The sequence below is a fragment of the Aptenodytes patagonicus genome, chromosome 10 (assembly GCF_965638725.1).
Source record: "Aptenodytes patagonicus chromosome 10, bAptPat1.pri.cur, whole genome shotgun sequence".
Lineage (NCBI taxonomy): Eukaryota > Metazoa > Chordata > Aves > Sphenisciformes > Spheniscidae > Aptenodytes > Aptenodytes patagonicus.
The window spans coordinates 673,636-691,720 of record NC_134958.1 but is presented as its reverse complement, the minus strand read 5'-3'; the positions used below and the strand labels follow the sequence as shown (position 1 = coordinate 691,720).

General features: G+C 36.0%; 1 protein-coding gene across 6 annotated transcripts in view; it reads left to right on the top strand.

Annotated features, from left to right (window-relative positions):
• UNC13C (unc-13 homolog C) overlaps positions 1–18,085 on the top strand; it is a 238,892-nt gene that overhangs the window by 162,777 nt on the left and 58,030 nt on the right. For all 6 annotated transcript variants that reach the window (XM_076347732.1, XM_076347731.1, XM_076347734.1 and 3 more), the window contains 2 exons: positions 6,848–6,981; positions 13,999–14,084. In XM_076347732.1, the coding sequence (XP_076203847.1) occupies positions 6,848–6,981; positions 13,999–14,084 (220 nt within the window). The remainder of the gene's footprint in view (positions 1–6,847; positions 6,982–13,998; positions 14,085–18,085) is intronic.

The following is an 18,085-nucleotide window of genomic DNA, read 5'->3' as shown; positions in this document are numbered from 1 at the left end:
CTACAGTGGTTGATAGATTTTCTTAAAACTTGAAATGCTGTGTTTTACAGTTTTCCAAAGTAACAGCAACATTTCTATCCTTTCCATTTGTAATATAATAAAATATATGATATATAGTATATAATATATAATAGATAATTTTTAAAAGATGCATGATGTTATTGTGACTCCTTCTTTCTTTACCACATTTGTCCTTTAATGTAGATATGTTGCAGAGAGCAGGGTATTATTACAATTAGACTTCCACATTCTTAAAAATACTGCAGTGTAGATATTTCAGGACAGTATGAAGGTTACGCTGACTGCTGCAAAGAGCTTTCAATAAATGAGGGGCTCACCTGGGTCTTTTTCTACCTATTCCCTGCATAAGCATAGTGCTTTTGGGAAGGTGGGGCAAATAAAACCACAGTAGCACTTGGCTTGCCACTCCGGAGGAGCTATGCATGTTACGTTGCCCTGAATGGGTAGAACAATTAAATCGGCTCCTTTCATGTGCCAGTCCTCAAAGAAAAACAGTGAATAATCTTAATTAGAATTTATCCAAAAGGATTCCGTTCTATTTCAGTTGGTACTGGAGAAGGATACATGGAATATGGTTTCTGTTTCAAATATGAAAACAGCTTAGGAGTTACTATGCAATAGCACTGCTCAGGGGATACTGGTTCGGTTTTGAGTGTTCACATGTTTTGAATGCATTTTGAGTGTCTGCAAACAGTTTCTGGCTTTAGCCTCTCCAAGTAAATGCTGTAAAGCCAAATTTTCATTCTTTACATACATAAAAATAAAAAAAAAAGTATAAAAAAATATGTAAAATTATAAAAATAGATGTCATACATATAAATGTTTATATGTGTGTATGTTATATATATATAGCGTATATTGTGTATTCCCTGATGATTCTTAACCTCTTCTAAATTAAATAATATTAACTGAGCAGTTTAAAAATACAGAAGTACTGTTAAAAGTAATACTTTATCATCGAAGACCGGTCTATAAAATTGCACTCTGTAGCCTCACACTAATCAGGGTACTGCCTTGGTTTCCATTCAGCTTCCGTTCTACCATTATTTATATAGAAAATATGATATTATGAAACTTAGCTTGGGGTTTGCATCAGACAGTCTTCATGCAGATTAGTTTCTGAAATCGTAGGATTGGATTTATCAAAGTCGCACCCATAGAGATGTTGTATATTGATTGCACAGAACATAACAAAATAAAAACAAAGCAAAATAAAACCAGACGTTTGTCCTACAAACTGGTAAAATCAATGATGAGAGAAGTTGAAAGCCCTGTGTTCCTCAGACCAGCCTTTACAGATTTGTCTCAGGGTTATACAGATGTAGATTTTAATCCTGCTTCACACTGTGCCTGAGATTGCTTTCTTCACCCTCAGCCAGTTTTCCAGAGTGCAAAATATGTTTGCTTGTCAACAGTTTAGCCTTTTTTTTCTTAAACTCGGAAAAATCCCTCTACATTTTATCTTTTTCTTTAAGAGAATATCAAAATTCCAGCAACTGGTTTTGGTGCCTCTGTGCCACATGATCCATTGTTTGCATATGAACTCAGGTGACTAGGAAATTGATAGTAAAAGGAAATTGAGAAAAACATGATTTAGTGCAAGTAAAGAATTTATTTTGATACATATAATGTGAAAAATTCCTCTTACCTCCTCTTTCTGATTTTGATGTATTCTATGGCAAAAGACAAGCAGTTATAAATCACCTATTTTGGATCTTGCATAAAAAAAAGCCATAGAATCCACAGTATTTCCTGTGTTTGTAAATCTTAAGTGAATAATATGACTTCTTTTTAAAGATACTTATGAGGTATTTGCAGTTATCTAGTTTTCCAAATGAATTATGATGCTCTCAATAAAATGAAATATCCTGTAACAAAATATATTACAAAATACATGAAGAAACATCCATTAGGTTATCTCTCAGTTGGATTCCTACTATAGCAAAACTGAATTAAGACAGCTTTGCCCAGGCAAGCACATCTAACTTACTGTAGCTCTACAAAATAATTTGAACTTCTTTTCTCTGAAACTGACTGAAATTTTATCCAAAACAGCTTAGTACACTTGATACAAAGTGAGGAACTAACTGTATTTTACATTAGTCCTATGATGCTCTTTGGGATTTTCTTTCTCAACAGATGTGGGATCACCGCTGAAGCCAGTGCCATTCTTGGCATTGGTGGCTGCTGTTTGGATTTCACCCTATTTCATGTGTTCCAAATAAGTTTTCACATGCCTTTAACTAGAGTTAATACGCTGTTGTAGGAATTTACTTAGAACTGTCTATTAGCAGTAAAGACAGCATTCCCTGTGACAAAGAATTAATAAAAAGACACACAATTTAAGAATGCATCATAAAATCTAATGCCTGACAATCCGATTTATGATCCACTGAGTAAATTCACTGGGCATAGCTTCTCTGTAAACCAGGGGCGTTGGTTGAGATCAAAACCAAAGAGATTTTATGTAACCAAAGAGATTTTAATTAAAGGAACATCTAGAATCTAGGATCCTTGGCAATACAGTCCTAATCTACATCTAATTACATGTCTATAATTGCAACAGATTGCTTTGTAAACTTTTCTAAGTGATAGGAAACGAGTAATAGTGAACTTCAGTATAATGATCAAAAATTTCCCACTCTGCCAGTCCTGAGCTGTGTCATCTTGGAGGAACGTGGTGAGAACGTATCATTTTTAAAAGCAGAATCAGGCAAACAGCTATATTCATTAGAACCCAAGCAATCACATTTACTCCTCATGCCTGTTTCATGTAGACCATTTTTCTAAAATATTTCATTATTTAAGTTTGCCACTTCCATGTTGTTGCTTGACATTTTTGTATGGTAAAGGATGTATGGTATGCTACAACTTTAGAGTAATCCTGAAGACAAGAAGTAGCCAAGTCAATTAACATGAGCATATAAAAACCTGTATTGTCATGTCTTGATGGTGAGACATCATCTGGTATTATTGTTTGTTTGATCTGCCAGCAGATGCCTTTTAGGAATATCACTATTCTGCCTTTGGCTAGGTAGTTATTGAGCTTTTAAGTATGGGATCTACTATCTTCTTACGGCATTTCATGGTTCTGTGCATGTGGACAGTATTACCATCCCAAGTGACATTACAGGGGGTGAAGATATTTTAAGTAGTCTTTCCGAAGTGAAAAGGCTAGTGAAAAAGAAAATGATTCTGCTAATTGGCAAACTTTCATTCGTATCCATACTTCCTGAAAGCTCTCTTGGTTACTATAAGAGCAATCTGAGATTTTTAGCTTCTTCAGTGAATTCTGTATCCACCAAAAATGAAAGACAGGCAACTTCAGAAAAATCATTCTTTTAAAAAGTCATGAATCATGAACAGTATGTGATTAACTAGTGATTTTGTCGTCCTGATACATTGAGAATTTATGTTCCTTTTGACCTTTTCAGATGTATTTTTTTAAATCTCATTATTGGTATTATCCTCTATAATGATAAGCAGTATTCAGTGGCTCATATATCTTGTCACTGTATTTGTGCCAACGTGGCTCTAATTGGGTATATCGGGTATTTAGCTCATGTTTTTATACTGGCGGTTTCTTTCTAATGGATATAACTTGAGTGAAAAAAGAAAGTTACTATTATCAAGATAAGCTTTTTCCGCCCAATAGACCATATAGTTAACCATTTTTATACTCTAGAAATTTTGTGTGTGTAAATTGTTGTAAGCATATACTTTGCTTATGTACAAACTAATCTAATCTTGGTATTTTAAAAGGCCTTTCCACAACTTCTGCATAGACTGTAAGTACACTGTACCATGTAAGTGCATATGGTATTATTTCCTAAAGTGAAAGGACACATACTGTTGAGAACTGGTTGGATGTGGGACCAAATCACAAGACCGAGGCATGAGCTATTATCATCACAGTTAAAAAATTAGAGCAGATACTCTCAGATTTCTTCTGAGACCACAGAGAAAGAAAAACTGAACTTGTTTTTTCATTTAATAAGAGGGCGTTCTTACTGACTGTTCACAACGGTCTGATGGTGAACCCATGTCACCAAAGCAGACTTCAGCAAAGCAGTATAGAAATTAAACTTCAGTGCCTCTGAAAGGGTGTTTCATTTCATTAAGAAACTGTTAAGATATAGTTGTATGATGCTGTCGTCCCACTCACTTTTCCTACACTGTTACGCAGTTTTCTATGCCTCTCAGTTATGCTAATAGAAACATTTTCAAGCCAAACAACTTGTGTCACTGAAATTTTTTTTATATGAGAATAGCTCTGTTTCAAGTTAATTTTTATTCCGAGATGGAACTTTCTTGTGTCACTGTTGCAAGTTTGTCTAATCAATGTAATCAAATTCCAACATTGTTTTACCCCATTATAATGCTTCTGTGAAGGCATCTGTTGCCAGAAACCACATAAAACAATAATGCCAGCACTAATAACAATTAATGTAAAAACAACTTGAATGATTCTGAGCATTTCTGACCCATTAGTGAGATTTTAGGATAAAGAATGGTAATTACAACTGGGCATGGGCAGAGTATGCACTTTCATTTCAGAGCATAAAACTACCTCTGTTAATGTGAGACTATTTTAAAAATACCTTCTCTGGGGATTTTGAAAAGATCATCTTGATTTTTGAAAGATTTCTGTGCCAGTGAATTTTTGTAGAAAGCACCTCCTTGTGCAATTATTACTTTGTAAATTAATTACTTTTTGCTATCTATATGAAAGAACAGAACTTCACATGCTGTGATTCACATTCACAATCATGAAAAGCTGTCTCAGCTACATGCTATTGCAGGTTTTTTCTGTGAAATATAGTTCTTGGATAAGATGCTGGACTAAATGTGAACTGGCTTTGTCTTCTACAACTGCCTTTCAGTTGGTTTGGCTTAAACATGCACTAGCTTCTGAGAAAAAAGAATGGTATATTAGAAATATATCTTTGATATAGAAACAAAGTCTTTTAATAAAAGTGTAATGTACACCAGGGAAAGCCCTTGTGAGTGACGTTAATGCTCCAATATTCATTTCTGTTCTGAAAAGCACTCTTGTTTGCATGTGTGGTTGTAAATTGCCGGTGATACTAGTCACACCATCCATTGTAACTGCTTCCGAGCCTCGCCTTTATTTCAGTTGCCTTAGACTCTGAAGCCGTAGCATTTGTAGATCAGCTGAGTATGTAACAGTGTGATTAATGATACTTTTCTAAAATATTCCACAGTGACCACAAAAACAATTTCAATTAAGTGTTGTTGAAATTCCCTTTCTGCCATTCTAAATGCTCTTAATAGATAAAAGTTAATTGAGGTTAAGATAACATTTAATTAATTCACTATGACACTAATACAGTGTCATATCTATTCAAAGAGATACAGGGCCCATTGAAGTGGTCAGAAGTATGGGGAATATATGTTTAAATTTGCAAGATAATAGGCATGTTTATTTTCTCTGACTTAACTAGTTGAGTGAAAAGACCCCTTTCTGTCTCTGACAGCTGTGTAGAAGAGACCTAGCATGCACAGACGTACCTCTGCGTGGCCAAAATTATATGCGTGTGTGTGTCCATATAGAGATAAAAATACTTCTTCTCATATTTGGTTCTCTGCAATGAAGTTATTTATTGGACATTGATAAGGAATCTGATCCTTCTGTCAAGTGAAGAACTGAAAAATACTTTTGTCTAGGAAATTGTAGACTAAGAATTCATAAATCAAAACTGTAGAGACAAAATCTAGCTGTAAATGCATATTTTAGTGAGATTAAAAAGTATAAAATTCTCAAAAGTTTGTAAGTGGTGAATACATACTTACAACTATATGAAAAGGTGCAAAAGGCAGGCTTTTAGTCAAGAGGAATGAAAAATACTGCTTTACTTAACAACTTTTAATTAATGACTGGAGAGTCACGTTGGTAATCCGTCTGATATATCAGTGTGTCATGTCCTTTCTCGCAATTATTACAAAAATGTAATGGGGCATCTCAGGTTCTCTGCTTTGGATGTGAAACTGATTGCAGACCTCTTCATTTACAAGGAATATACAAAAATCACATTTCCCTGGATAAAAAAGGAATCTAATAACAGGTTGGTTTTGCTCACAGCTTTAAAATCCTTGGCAAGGCAATACCTTCACAAGCCTCTCCTGTGGATATTCCTATGTACCTTTTCCTAGCATTTTTATGTGTCCAGGGATTATTTTTTCTCCCTCTCCTACTTGATGGTAGTTTCCTCTGCCTCTCTTAAATGCACATTTTGTGGTTCTGCCAGTCAATCTATGAGTCCCTGGAAAATCTCTGTGCAGAATACTTTGGGCAATAGCCTTTTTTATTTTGGCTATTAAAAAATAAAGGGAAATTTAACCACTTCTTCATTTAGAGTGAAAAGCATGGCAGCTGTTAGGCCCAATAATTTCAGCGTATAATCCAAAATAAAACATGTTCCTTATCATTGATTTGTTCAGTATTTATTGTGTAGGGTATAAAGTTCTGCCTCAGCAGATGATTTTACCTGCACTCAGTTTCAGCACAACAAAGAATTTAAGAATGTATTTAATTAAAGTGTGGACACGCACTAAAAATCAAGTCTCTATTGATCATCTTTGCTGACCTGGCTGTCTTTGCACTGTGTATGTTTTTTGATATATGTTCACAGCCAGGTACAGTCTGTCATACAATCTACTCTAAGTTGAATAGTCTTTGTCCAAAATTTCTGAAGATTCTTAATACGTCACTCTTTCCAACCAAGTAATAATCTGTAGGTGGAAATCCCATAATATTTTCTCTAATTTCTCTAATATAAAATTTATTCAAATCTTGTTTTAACAGGGTAAGAAACAAGAAGTTCCTAAGGAAGAACAGGGACCGACAACAAAAAATTTGGATTTCTGGGCACAGCTTATTACTCTGATGGTCACCATCATAGATGAAGATAAAACAGCGTATACACCTGTCTTGAACCAGTAAGTAATTACTTTCCCCATAAAAATTAAGAATCATTAATTTATTAAAATAAGGACAGGAAATGAACCTGAATCAGTAGTTGTATTTTAAATATAATCTAGCTAGAGATTTTTAAAAATACAGAATATAACATTGAGATAGTTTGATAAAGACTTAGTACTCTGATCATGGAAAGAGAGCCTTTTGTTTTAGGAACACTAAAGACACGTGGTATATGAACCATCCCAAAAAGTTAAGTAGCAAAATATTATGCAAGACAACTAAATGAATAGACAGAAGGGAAAGTTCAGCAAAATAATGTGATGGTATTAATGTTATGATAGTATCTTGGCACACAAAGCGTTCAAATCATGCTGAGACTTTTTTTAGGCATTATAATAGAGTTTTAGGGATGTATTTGTAAAAGAATAATGAACTTCACAATAAGACGTGCTCCAAATTTATGATTGGCTAGAGAGAAAGCCTAGCCAGGCTGACTTGAAAATTTATAAAATGGAGAGCAATATCCTGGACTTACCAGAGGTGGAAGTTGACTTCTCAGAATAGAAGCTGTAACAGATGAGGGAGGTACAATCAATAACCAAGACAAGCGGAATAACTTATGGTTGATAACGCTAGCAGAGAAGAGAGCGCCAGTCCATAAACACAGAAGGAGGAGATAGAGTGCTGGGGTTTGAAAATGAAATGTGCAGGAGTGCAAAGGAACATATTTCACATATTAAGGCTGGAGAAACGGATGTCGCGCTAATTAAAATGTGACGTGATGAGGGCCTAGGGAAAAGTTTTAGCTCTTTGGAGTTCTTTCACAGAGAGAGCCTAGAAAATCTGGGCATAGTCTAGCTGTGATGACTTATGCAAAAGTTAAAATTGAAACTTACATCCATATTATGGCTAAACATTTACTAGAGGTGTCTGCAGTGGCATTTAATGGAATGGTCTGAAGGGGAGCAAGAACAAGCCTGTTTCTTTCAGCCAAAATAGGGTAGATACTGAAAGGCACTCTGTACATGGAGATGTGCTTGTCTGTTGATAAAAGGTACCATACTTTTTATGGACCCACAGTATAATTACCAAAGAAACCTCCCGGTGATAACCAGGAGTTGGAAGATATTTCATCAACTTCTGATTCCTTCCTTTCCTTTAAATAAATGAAGGATTGATTCAGTCCTGGGTAATAAAAATCTCTTTGTTCAATCATTTCCTGCACTGACCTTATTAAGGAATGAGTTCTTACCCTACAGAGGAAAGAAAAATCTCTTCCTGTTTATTCCATTTATACAACTTAGCGTGAAGTTTCTGTATTAGTGGAAGCTCAATTCTTTGTCTGACTGTCTGTATAACAAATATACTTATTATAAAACATCTAACTGGAACAAATACATAGGTGTGTTTCATTTCAGTCTTTTCATTGAAAGTTAGCAAGAGTAATTGGGGGTTAATTATCCTAAAAGTTATTCTAGCTATATTCTTATGCAAACGTGAGGGAGAAAGGAAAGGGATAAAGAACAGAGTTCCTCTGAGAGGATTAGGAGGTTCCCTAAAGTACAGCTGAGTGATTGTGTAAGATGTGAAAAGAGAATCAGGAGTGGATGGAGTTGGGACAGATTAAGGGAGAGAGTTTGTGCGTGTGACTTCTCTCCTATTTTCACTGTTGTTTTGGAAGTGGAAAGGTGAACACAGGGAATAAAGTGTCTTTGAGAAATAGGAGACATCAGGAGCAAGAGATGAAGAGGCTGTGGGTGGAAAAACTTGAAAAACTGTTCAGAGTTGTTTTGGATACTTTTTTTTTTTTTTAAAGAAAAGCTTCTCCTAACACAAAAGCAGCATGTTTCTCTACTTGCTCTGTAGGACCGATTGGTATTGGCATTTGTACTTACCGTAGAGATGCTGATGTATGTTTGACATTAGATTTCAAGCACAGTCTAAGTCAGCCTGCCCTCCTCACACCCGTGTTGGAATCAGTAATGCTGCTTCTCTAAATAAGATCTGCAAAGTCGTCATCAGTGTGACACTGTGCCAAAGATGCAGATCATGGTGTCTAATGAGATTTACTATTGCTGGCTTGCACCTTAAATCCTAATAGTAATGTAGCTGAAAGAGGAAGATATCTCACATTATCAGCAGCACGGAGGTCAATGGCCCCTTGTTCCATGCCCATCAACACAAGGTCTGGGACGTGGTGTAAGAAATACCTAAAACGTTGCCTGATTGAAAGGTGCCGCCTCTGCTACAATTAGTGAAGCTGAACCAGCTTTACTGATAGATACTGTGGGGTTTAACTGAATGAAGAACCTCACTTCTGACACATTTGGGAGAAGTGTGGAAGGAAGCTTCTGTTTCTGATGTGCTACATTTAACAAAGTACATAAAAATTTTGCTTATTTGAAGTTCTACAAGACTTCAACTTATTTTCTTGAGGTCGATTTTAATATGCCCACACTTGCATAAGAACTCTGTCAAATGGAAATGAAGTGGATAATTGAGACTTTTGTGGATAATTTGACATGTTTTAAAATGCTTATTTCAATGGATTTCTCTTGGGTTTATATTTAAAATATGTAAGTGATTGTTCGATTTGAATAAGAAATTAGGCGGCCATTTGGATTTCAATTTTTTTTTTTATCTATGGAGATCTCAAAGATATATTTTTTTTTTTCCAGGGGCGTTTTTAATTGCCTTTTTTCAGGCTTTGATAAAGCAGCTCTTATAAACCATGACATTTGTTACTAAAACAAATTTCATGCAATGGAGGAATGTTAATCAAAGCACGGTACTATGAAAAGCTCAGCTACCATTTTAGCAATTTAAGGACCTTAAGAAGAGACCAAATCCTGCTACCCTCATGAATAAAGCTGCTAGTGCAGTGAGTTGTATTTTGCATAATGACATACTGGGCTGCATTAGGAAGACCACAGCCCACAGGTTGAAGGACGTGACTGCTTCCTTCTGGTCAGAACCTGTGACACTGCATTTGGATGGTTATTTCCAGTTTTGATATCCCAGTACAAGACAGACATTGTCAAACTGGAGAACTACAGTGGAGGACAACCAAGGCGATTAGGGGGATGGAACGCGTGATGTGTGAGGAGGAGCTGAGGGAGCAGTTTGTACAGCCTGAGGAAAACACAGCTAAGGGCAGTGCTGATTGCATTCTTCAACTTCCTAATGAGATGTTATAAGGAAAAGACAGAGCAAAACCACTTCCAGAAGTGCACAGTAAAAGGCATGAAGCACAATTTTCAGGTAGGGAAACTCTCATTAGCTATACAGGAGCAAATCCACATTCCACAGCGAGAGGGGTCAAACACCGAAGTATGTTGCCCAGAAAGGTTGTGTCATTTTAATGTTTGGAGGTAGTCAGAATTCAGCTGTACAGGCCCTGAGCAACCTGATATAACTTTGAGGTTCTCTCTGCTTTGAGCTAGATGACCTTCAGATGTCCATTCCAGCTTAAATTGTTCAAAAATTCTATAAAAATGGCTGCATTAGCTCAAAACAACATCCAATCTGCTGTCCATGTGCTCAATACTGGATGCCTAGAGAGACCATATCACAGTCATCATTGCTATCCTGCCCAGCTAATGGTTGAAATAGCAGCCACAATATTATAGCCTTTCTAGTTAAGGACAAAATTTTACTCCATCACAATTCTGTGATACTTGTTGACACAGCTCTTAGCTTTTTTTCCTTTTCATTGACATTCAGAGCAAATCTTTTGAATGCATGATGTATTCTGTCAATCCTGTACACTTTGTACAATATTCATTTAAAGAATAGCTAACTGAAATTAGGCATAAATATTACTTAGATGAATGTAAATATATACCAAGGGGGAAAATCTAATCCCAGGATTTTGATGTTAGCAAATGCAGAAATTGGTTGAAGAATTTAAAATTATTTAGATCTTGCATTCCATTTAAGAAAAAATAATCAATGCAAAAATGCTATATCAAGTACACTCTGATAATCTCTGTCCAATCCTCTGTAAACTAATAATACTTGAAAAATTTAAAATCAAATTGTCTACACCATACAGCTTTAATGTCTCCATGCAATTCAGTTTTAAACCATTATAGTTAGTATGTATACAAAAGGAATTTTAATAATGGTAGATAACAGTTATTTATTTCTGAAATATGTTTATAAGCAGTAAATTTTTTTAATAAGCAGCTTGTGGCTAATTAGTTTTGTGATACAAGATGTTATATGTCTCAAATTGCTGTACATCAGTGAACAGGATAAAGAACACAGAGCAGAGTAATGGAATAAAGCTTATTTTCTTGTGTCAACACAATTCATATGAATGACAGGATAAAAGAAAGCCATGAATCAGATGTGAAATGGTTATTTCTACCATGTGAAAACAATGTTTGTCACAGTTTCCATTGTACGTGCCTGTCTGAGCCAGGTGGAGCTGCAGTAGCAAACATCCAGGCTTGTGAAGGCAGTCTTGAAAACTAGAAGTTTACTTTGCTTAGGGGATTCCACTTACCCACCAGCTCTGATAGTATTGATCAGAAATGCAAAAAGTGGAAAAGCAGTGGTATCATTGTGTGGAGAAGGGGCTGGGATAGTGCTGAAGCCAGAGTTTTGTACCTATAATGTGGTAAGCAAGTAGTTTTACTTTCTGAATCAGGATTAAATTATCTGGAAGTCAAACTATCAAACTGTAGGAAACTTTCATGAAATAAAGTCTAGCTGAACCCTGGCAAACTCTGTGATGTCATTTCCAAGCATGTTAATGCTTGGAGAAGTGTATTTTATGGCTAATATCGCAGCACAATGAGACCTACAGGCATATTAGGTACCTAGTTCATTAGCATGTTAAATCAATTTCACTGACCGAAAATATTGATTAGGCTACCTGTCCACATTACATTACTAACCTACTTTGGACAACTTAAAAATCTACTATTTGAGTCTGATGAATAGACCTACAGATATCATAGCTGTCATGAAGCAAAATAATTACATGTGAAAAGTAAATGTTTTATACTAAAACACAGTGGGATTTCTGTTGTATGATCATTTTTGTCACAGTAATCTGCTAAGAGGTCACTGTGTTGGATAAAACGTGCACAAGGATGTATGGGAATGGCAGCCAGTCTGCAGGGCTGTACAGAAAAATGTATCCATGTAATGATAAAATTGCAAATATCCATTCCCTAGGCACTGGATGGAAGGATTTCATTGGTATGTCCAGTTGATGGTTATTCGTTAAGTTTGTATTTCTCAGGGACAGAGAAGTTGATATCTCTGGGTGTCAACTTTAGGTGCCTAACTGAAGTTAGGTGGGATGAATCGAGGATACTGTGTAGAACTGTAGTAATTTAAGCAACCTAGTAAAAAGGTAATTGTAGTTTGTGTGTGCATGTGTTTTCACAAGTTAAAATGTATACACACACATATATATACCACTAATCAAACAAATGCATTTTTCTAAGACTCAGCCTTGCATTATGGCCAGCTTTGCATTATGGAGAAAAGACAGTGTCAATATTAAATCAACTTTTAAATATTTCCTCAGAGCCACATTGTCAAAGTTCAAGTGTGGTGCCAAGAGAGCACTCAGACTGGACTGGAGGTAAAGAAATTAAGACAGTTATAGTTAAAATATATTTGAGCTTTTGAGCAACAATTAATTTTGTGTTAACAGAATTAATACAGAGTTCTGTAATTGAGCAGCCATTAGCATAATGATAATGAAGCCATATCAGTGATCTGAGCTAGCAATTGCTTCATATTAAAGTGACAGAGCTAATGAGCTGTTTAAGTACTTTTTCTTTGCAGATATGAACACTGTCAAATACGTCCCTGGAAAGAATTCGGGAAAGAATACTTAGATTATATTGCTATCACCTTAAAGTTGCACATCATTCTCATTCTTTCTTTGGCAATAAGAACTTTAAAAATTCTTACATTTTTACAAAAATTATTACAGAATATTTTCTGAATTTGATTAGTGCTTCAGTAAAAGGTGAAAATACTTTGGATCAAATTCTCTGCTAGTGTAAAGTGATGTAATAAACTCAAGACAAAAGCCACACAGCTCTGTGTGTTTCCTCACAAATACGGTGCTCGATGATTTTATGTATTCATGGTGAACTGCTAGCGTATTCGCATGGCTCTCACTGCACCGCTGTAGTTTGAACAACTGTTTTACCACTCAGAGGTTCTGTGCAGTACTTCCTGCTCTTCAGCTGCGTGACCTGCTTTGGTCTGCTTCTGTGCCCCGAGAACTGCTCGTATTCATGTCAGTAAAGGACGGACAAACAGCTCGCCTTTTAAATATGATGTGAAACATGCAGTGTCGGTCACTAAAATGTCAGCTATTGCTAGTAGCTAACAGTGAAGATGGTAACTGAAAGATTAAAGCTTTTCTTTTACATAGAATAAGAAGCAGCTGGGATCTATGAAAAAGTTGTGGAAAATACTTACTTGATAACAACGAAAAATATCTAAAAAGGACTGTTTTTCAAAGATGATGCGAAGCATAAGACCAAAACTAAAAGTTTTAATCAAAAGTATGCATTTTTCCACCTTTTATATTCTTTACTGTTTTATCCATACTTCAAGGTGAAAGTCTTCAGTGAATTGGATTCAACTAGTATAAACCAATATAGCTTCACAGACAACTTCATTATTTTCCAGCGTAATAAGGGGTTTAAGGAAAACCTGTAGCTGCTAAACATCCAAGCCAACTGTTTCAGGTTTTTCATAAGCCCTCTGATTTATCTAAAGTTGAGGTGTTATTTGCAAGACAGATGGATGTTTTGTGATTTAAAATGTCATGTGAGGGAATTGGTGCAACATTCAACTAATTACTTAGGCCCCTGACATTAGACTAAGGGAAGTTTTTAGTTGAAGATTGGATGGTTCATATAACTGTACAAAACACAAAATACAGTAAACGCATACTAGGGGAATTATTTTGTGGAAATATTTGCCTTTCTGCTGTGCAGCTGTAAGCATAATTTCTAGCAGCAGGTGAACTGATGTAATGTGATTGATTGCAGGTTCCCTCAAGAGCTGAACATGGGAAAAATCAGTGCTGAAATCACGTGGACTCTCTTTGCCCAGGACATGAAATATGCTCTGGAAGGTAATTAGAACAAACTATTAATTACACTAGAGAGTTCAACAAGACTGATTGCCACTGCAAATCACACCTGGCATCAGATTTCTGTGGGTGGTAAGAGTTTTCTGACATACTTGTTTAAGATGTTTCAGAGGTTAGTGAAAAAGAAGCGTTGTAAAGGAAGAAAATCATTGCACTGCGACTATATGAAGTTATCTGTGGAAGAAGGAGACAAAAGAACTGTAACTTGAAATGCTAGTTCTTATTACCTAAATCTGACAAAATCATCAGTGTCCAAAGAACCACAAATATGCTTGCTAGAGAGCATTGTAGGCATTCCATATTTTCTTACTAGCTGAAAATCGCTAACTTGCCCACAAGAAACATTTACAGAATGAAGTTATGGAGAAAACACATACAGATAATTAAACCTTTTTGTGTTCAAAAGGTAGGTTGTATTCATTCTAGTTCCGACAGAATCAAATGCAGTTTCCTTTTATTCTTTAAGACAGTACTGTGGTTAACCGTAGGTAAAATATACTTTTCTGTATAGCAGATAATCTCCAACTAATGGTTTCAAACCCACTCATTAAAATATGGTTATTGCAGAAAACCAGGTAAAAATACCTGCATGAACCTTTTTTTAAAAATACTGAAGAGAAGAAATTAAGAAATATTCTTAATGAATGATAGAAATATTGCCAGCCCATATACATGTATTCGTATGAACTTTTAGATCATTATTAAAATCATGACTCTTGAAAATAAGTTCATCAAACTCTCCCTAACTAGTATTTATTTTTGCAGAACAAATATGATGGCATTAGCTGAACTTCACTAATTTTCTTTACCTATTGAACAGATTTCAGGTTTAAATGTGAGAGAAATGCAAGAGGATCTTTGTTTCCATCTGACATCAAGAGTATAGCTAAGATGAATTGGAAACTGAATGGATCAAATCTGAATTTGATCAGTAAACTAGATTTCTGCATTGTAAGATATGCAATAAAATGCATTCTGTTGGTCTTGTACGTATACAATCTTTACAGAGTTTCTCTCCAGAAATAAAAAAAAAAAAAAAAATTGTAAAGAAAAAGTATATCAGAAACCAATTATAAAGCAGTCAGTGCAGTTTATAATCTCATGGTCAATCCCAACATGATGTGAAAGGAGTTATAATATAGAGCACTGTTTTTTAAAAATAAAATAAAATTTTTCTCATCCTGTTATAAAAAATTGTTATTCAGAGAAAGAAAGAATTTATAGTGCTAGCCAATTTTTTTTACTTCCACAGTAGCAGAAATAGCTAACTGTGATTTTTAGGTAAGCAAAACTCACATTGTCTTTAGTCAAGCCTGCTACTAACTACAGAGCATGTCTGCCAGTGGTGAAAATAAGTATGAGGTTGGATTTAAACAACAAGGCAACTCAACAGGCATAAAGGATAAAAAAAAGGAAAATTTGAAGATTAATTTCTGTATTATTTGCTCCAGAATGTCTAACGCAATAATATCAGTGTGGTGGTACTTTGATAATACTGTAGATTTTTATGATGATAAAGAAAAAGAGAGAAAAGATGAGTGACTAGAATGACTATTAATGGAAGAATTATTTTGTTTGTCTGCTATTGTGTTACTTTATTTTGTTAATTATATTTTTTGAATGTGTAAATAATTACTAAGCACAGCAGAAGAAAAAGATAGGAAGAAAGGAAGGAATGAATTACAGGAGCAGTGATTATAATATGTAGAATGGCAACAGAAGACATGGGAAATCAAATCTAAGATGCGAGCAGGAGAAGAGATGTTCAAACTAGTATTTGAAGGGGATGTTCTGTAGTCGTGTCAGAGTGAATCAAAAGTACAAGTTTGAGAAAGCTAACGTCAGGCAGGAGATCATCCTTTGAGAGTGATCAATGAAGTCAGAAGCACCAAGAGCTGAGAAGCATGAAGACTAAATGAAAGCCACTATTTTGGGTTAGAATATATTCCTGGTTACATCAGTGAGAACAACCTTACATCTGGAGAGGCTGTGAATCAGGAACAGGTATCAGAAGATGGCTGTTCAGCACCTCAGTGTTGTGAATGCACTTACAGATAGCTAGCACAGATTAATAAGAATTTCTAATAGCCATTATGTTGTCATGCTTTCATAACTTTGAATGTATAGTTATACTCTGCACACAGACATCCCTGAGCACCCCAGTGCTTGTAGTGTTTTAGCCATTGAACTATAAACATTCTGTACTGCAACAAGAAAATTCACAAAAGGTAATTCACTGTATTTGCGAAGTAGAGCATACTTAGCACTCAAAAGGCAGCTTCAGATCAAGCCATGGTTTGTTTCTTGGTTGTAAAGAATAGAACAGGAAGCTCTTGGGGAAGAGTTAATTATACAATATATGAAGTGTGGACGGTTGGGCTGGATCAGGACTTTAAAACAAATATTAATATTAATATCCTAATTCTGCAGAGAGATATATAGAGGACTCATTAGGAGGCACTTGACTTCCTACGTCTATTCCAAACCAGTCCCTGCATACGGTGTCATCTCTGTGTTGCTGCGGATACTGTCTTTCTGAGGAAAGTAAATGCCATTTTTGTCATGAGAAATTCTAAGTCACTCCCAGAATCAGCAGTGAAACAGTTCCTGTGTATAAATAATAATTGAAGGAAATTGAAGTTAATTATAAATTATTATAAATATGCATAATTTCACCTTCTATGGTTTCATTCCTAAACAGGAACCTCAATAAATCTAGTCACAAGATATAGATCAGCATGCTGTTTCTCTCCCCAGCTTTGCTGGTTTTTAAATCATTAATTCTTTCCATGGATATTCTACAAACTGAGTTTGATTCTCCAGTTGATAATGGCAATAAAATTTTTTGCTTTGAATTCTACAAGGTTAGGAGCAAGCCCTTAAATATGGTCATACTCGATCCTCGTGGTTTTAATGGACTTCGTTAAAATGCATTGCATTCTGCTATGTCAGTCTCGCCTTCCAAGTTATTAACATAGGCTACCATCTGTTCATATGTAGTGTCCAGGGGTGTGATTGCAATCTTTGCCTGATTCAATTTAGTATTAATCTCCTGAAGCAGCATCTTTTGTGTTTAAATTTGATTCCTTTCTGTATCCAATCAAGAAGCAATGAAATAGTCCAACATCGTTTGCAAAAGGATTGCTGATGTGATAAAAAAAGATTGAATTAGCTCATCCAAGATCCTGTTTCTGGTTTTTCCCACCTTATATATTCCCAAATATATCCAGCCACTCCCATCAGCTTAAATTCAGGAAACGAGAATGTCACAACTCCATTCTCTAACAGAAGACCAATACTGGAACGTTCAGTTTACATTCCTTTTTCCCCGTTTTCCTGAGAGCAGTTCAGAATGGCTGTTCAGGCTGCGTCCCCTCACTGTACAGCTGAATGCCTCCTGTATCTGCCCAGGGGACGTACGGCGCTGCAGCTGCTGCTGGGGAGATTTGCTGCTCTTCAGCGGTGCTGCCTACCTCCTTTGCAGTAGGAGCCAACAGGCCCTGTGAGCCGGGCACCGGCAGTCGTTACACCCCTCTGCCTTGTCTTCTCCCTTGATTCTTGCCCAGGACGGTCTAGCTGGGAGGCTGCTGTTGTGACATGGAGAAGATAGAGGGAACAGCAGCTTCCATAGCAGTGGCCTTTTGCGAGAGAAGAGTATAGTGGCTGCACGTCTCTATGAACACCAAGGCAGCATATTTGCACATGACAGGGTAGATGGCTGCTGTCGGGGGAAACAGCTCGCTTTTTGGATGAGGGAGGAAAGGACATCCCAAAGCACAGTTCAGGTCTCCACAGCTGCCGAGATCAGGGCTCCACTGTGCCAAGCTGACATGCCTTGCAAACAAAACGGTACTAAAATCTGGTATTGAGTTCATCATTTCATTCTAGATTTTCTTCCATTTTAAATTAATAACAATGTTTAGCCTTTGCATAGTATTAGAAGTTTTATGCAAATTTTAACAAATTAAGTCCCCACCAGTTCT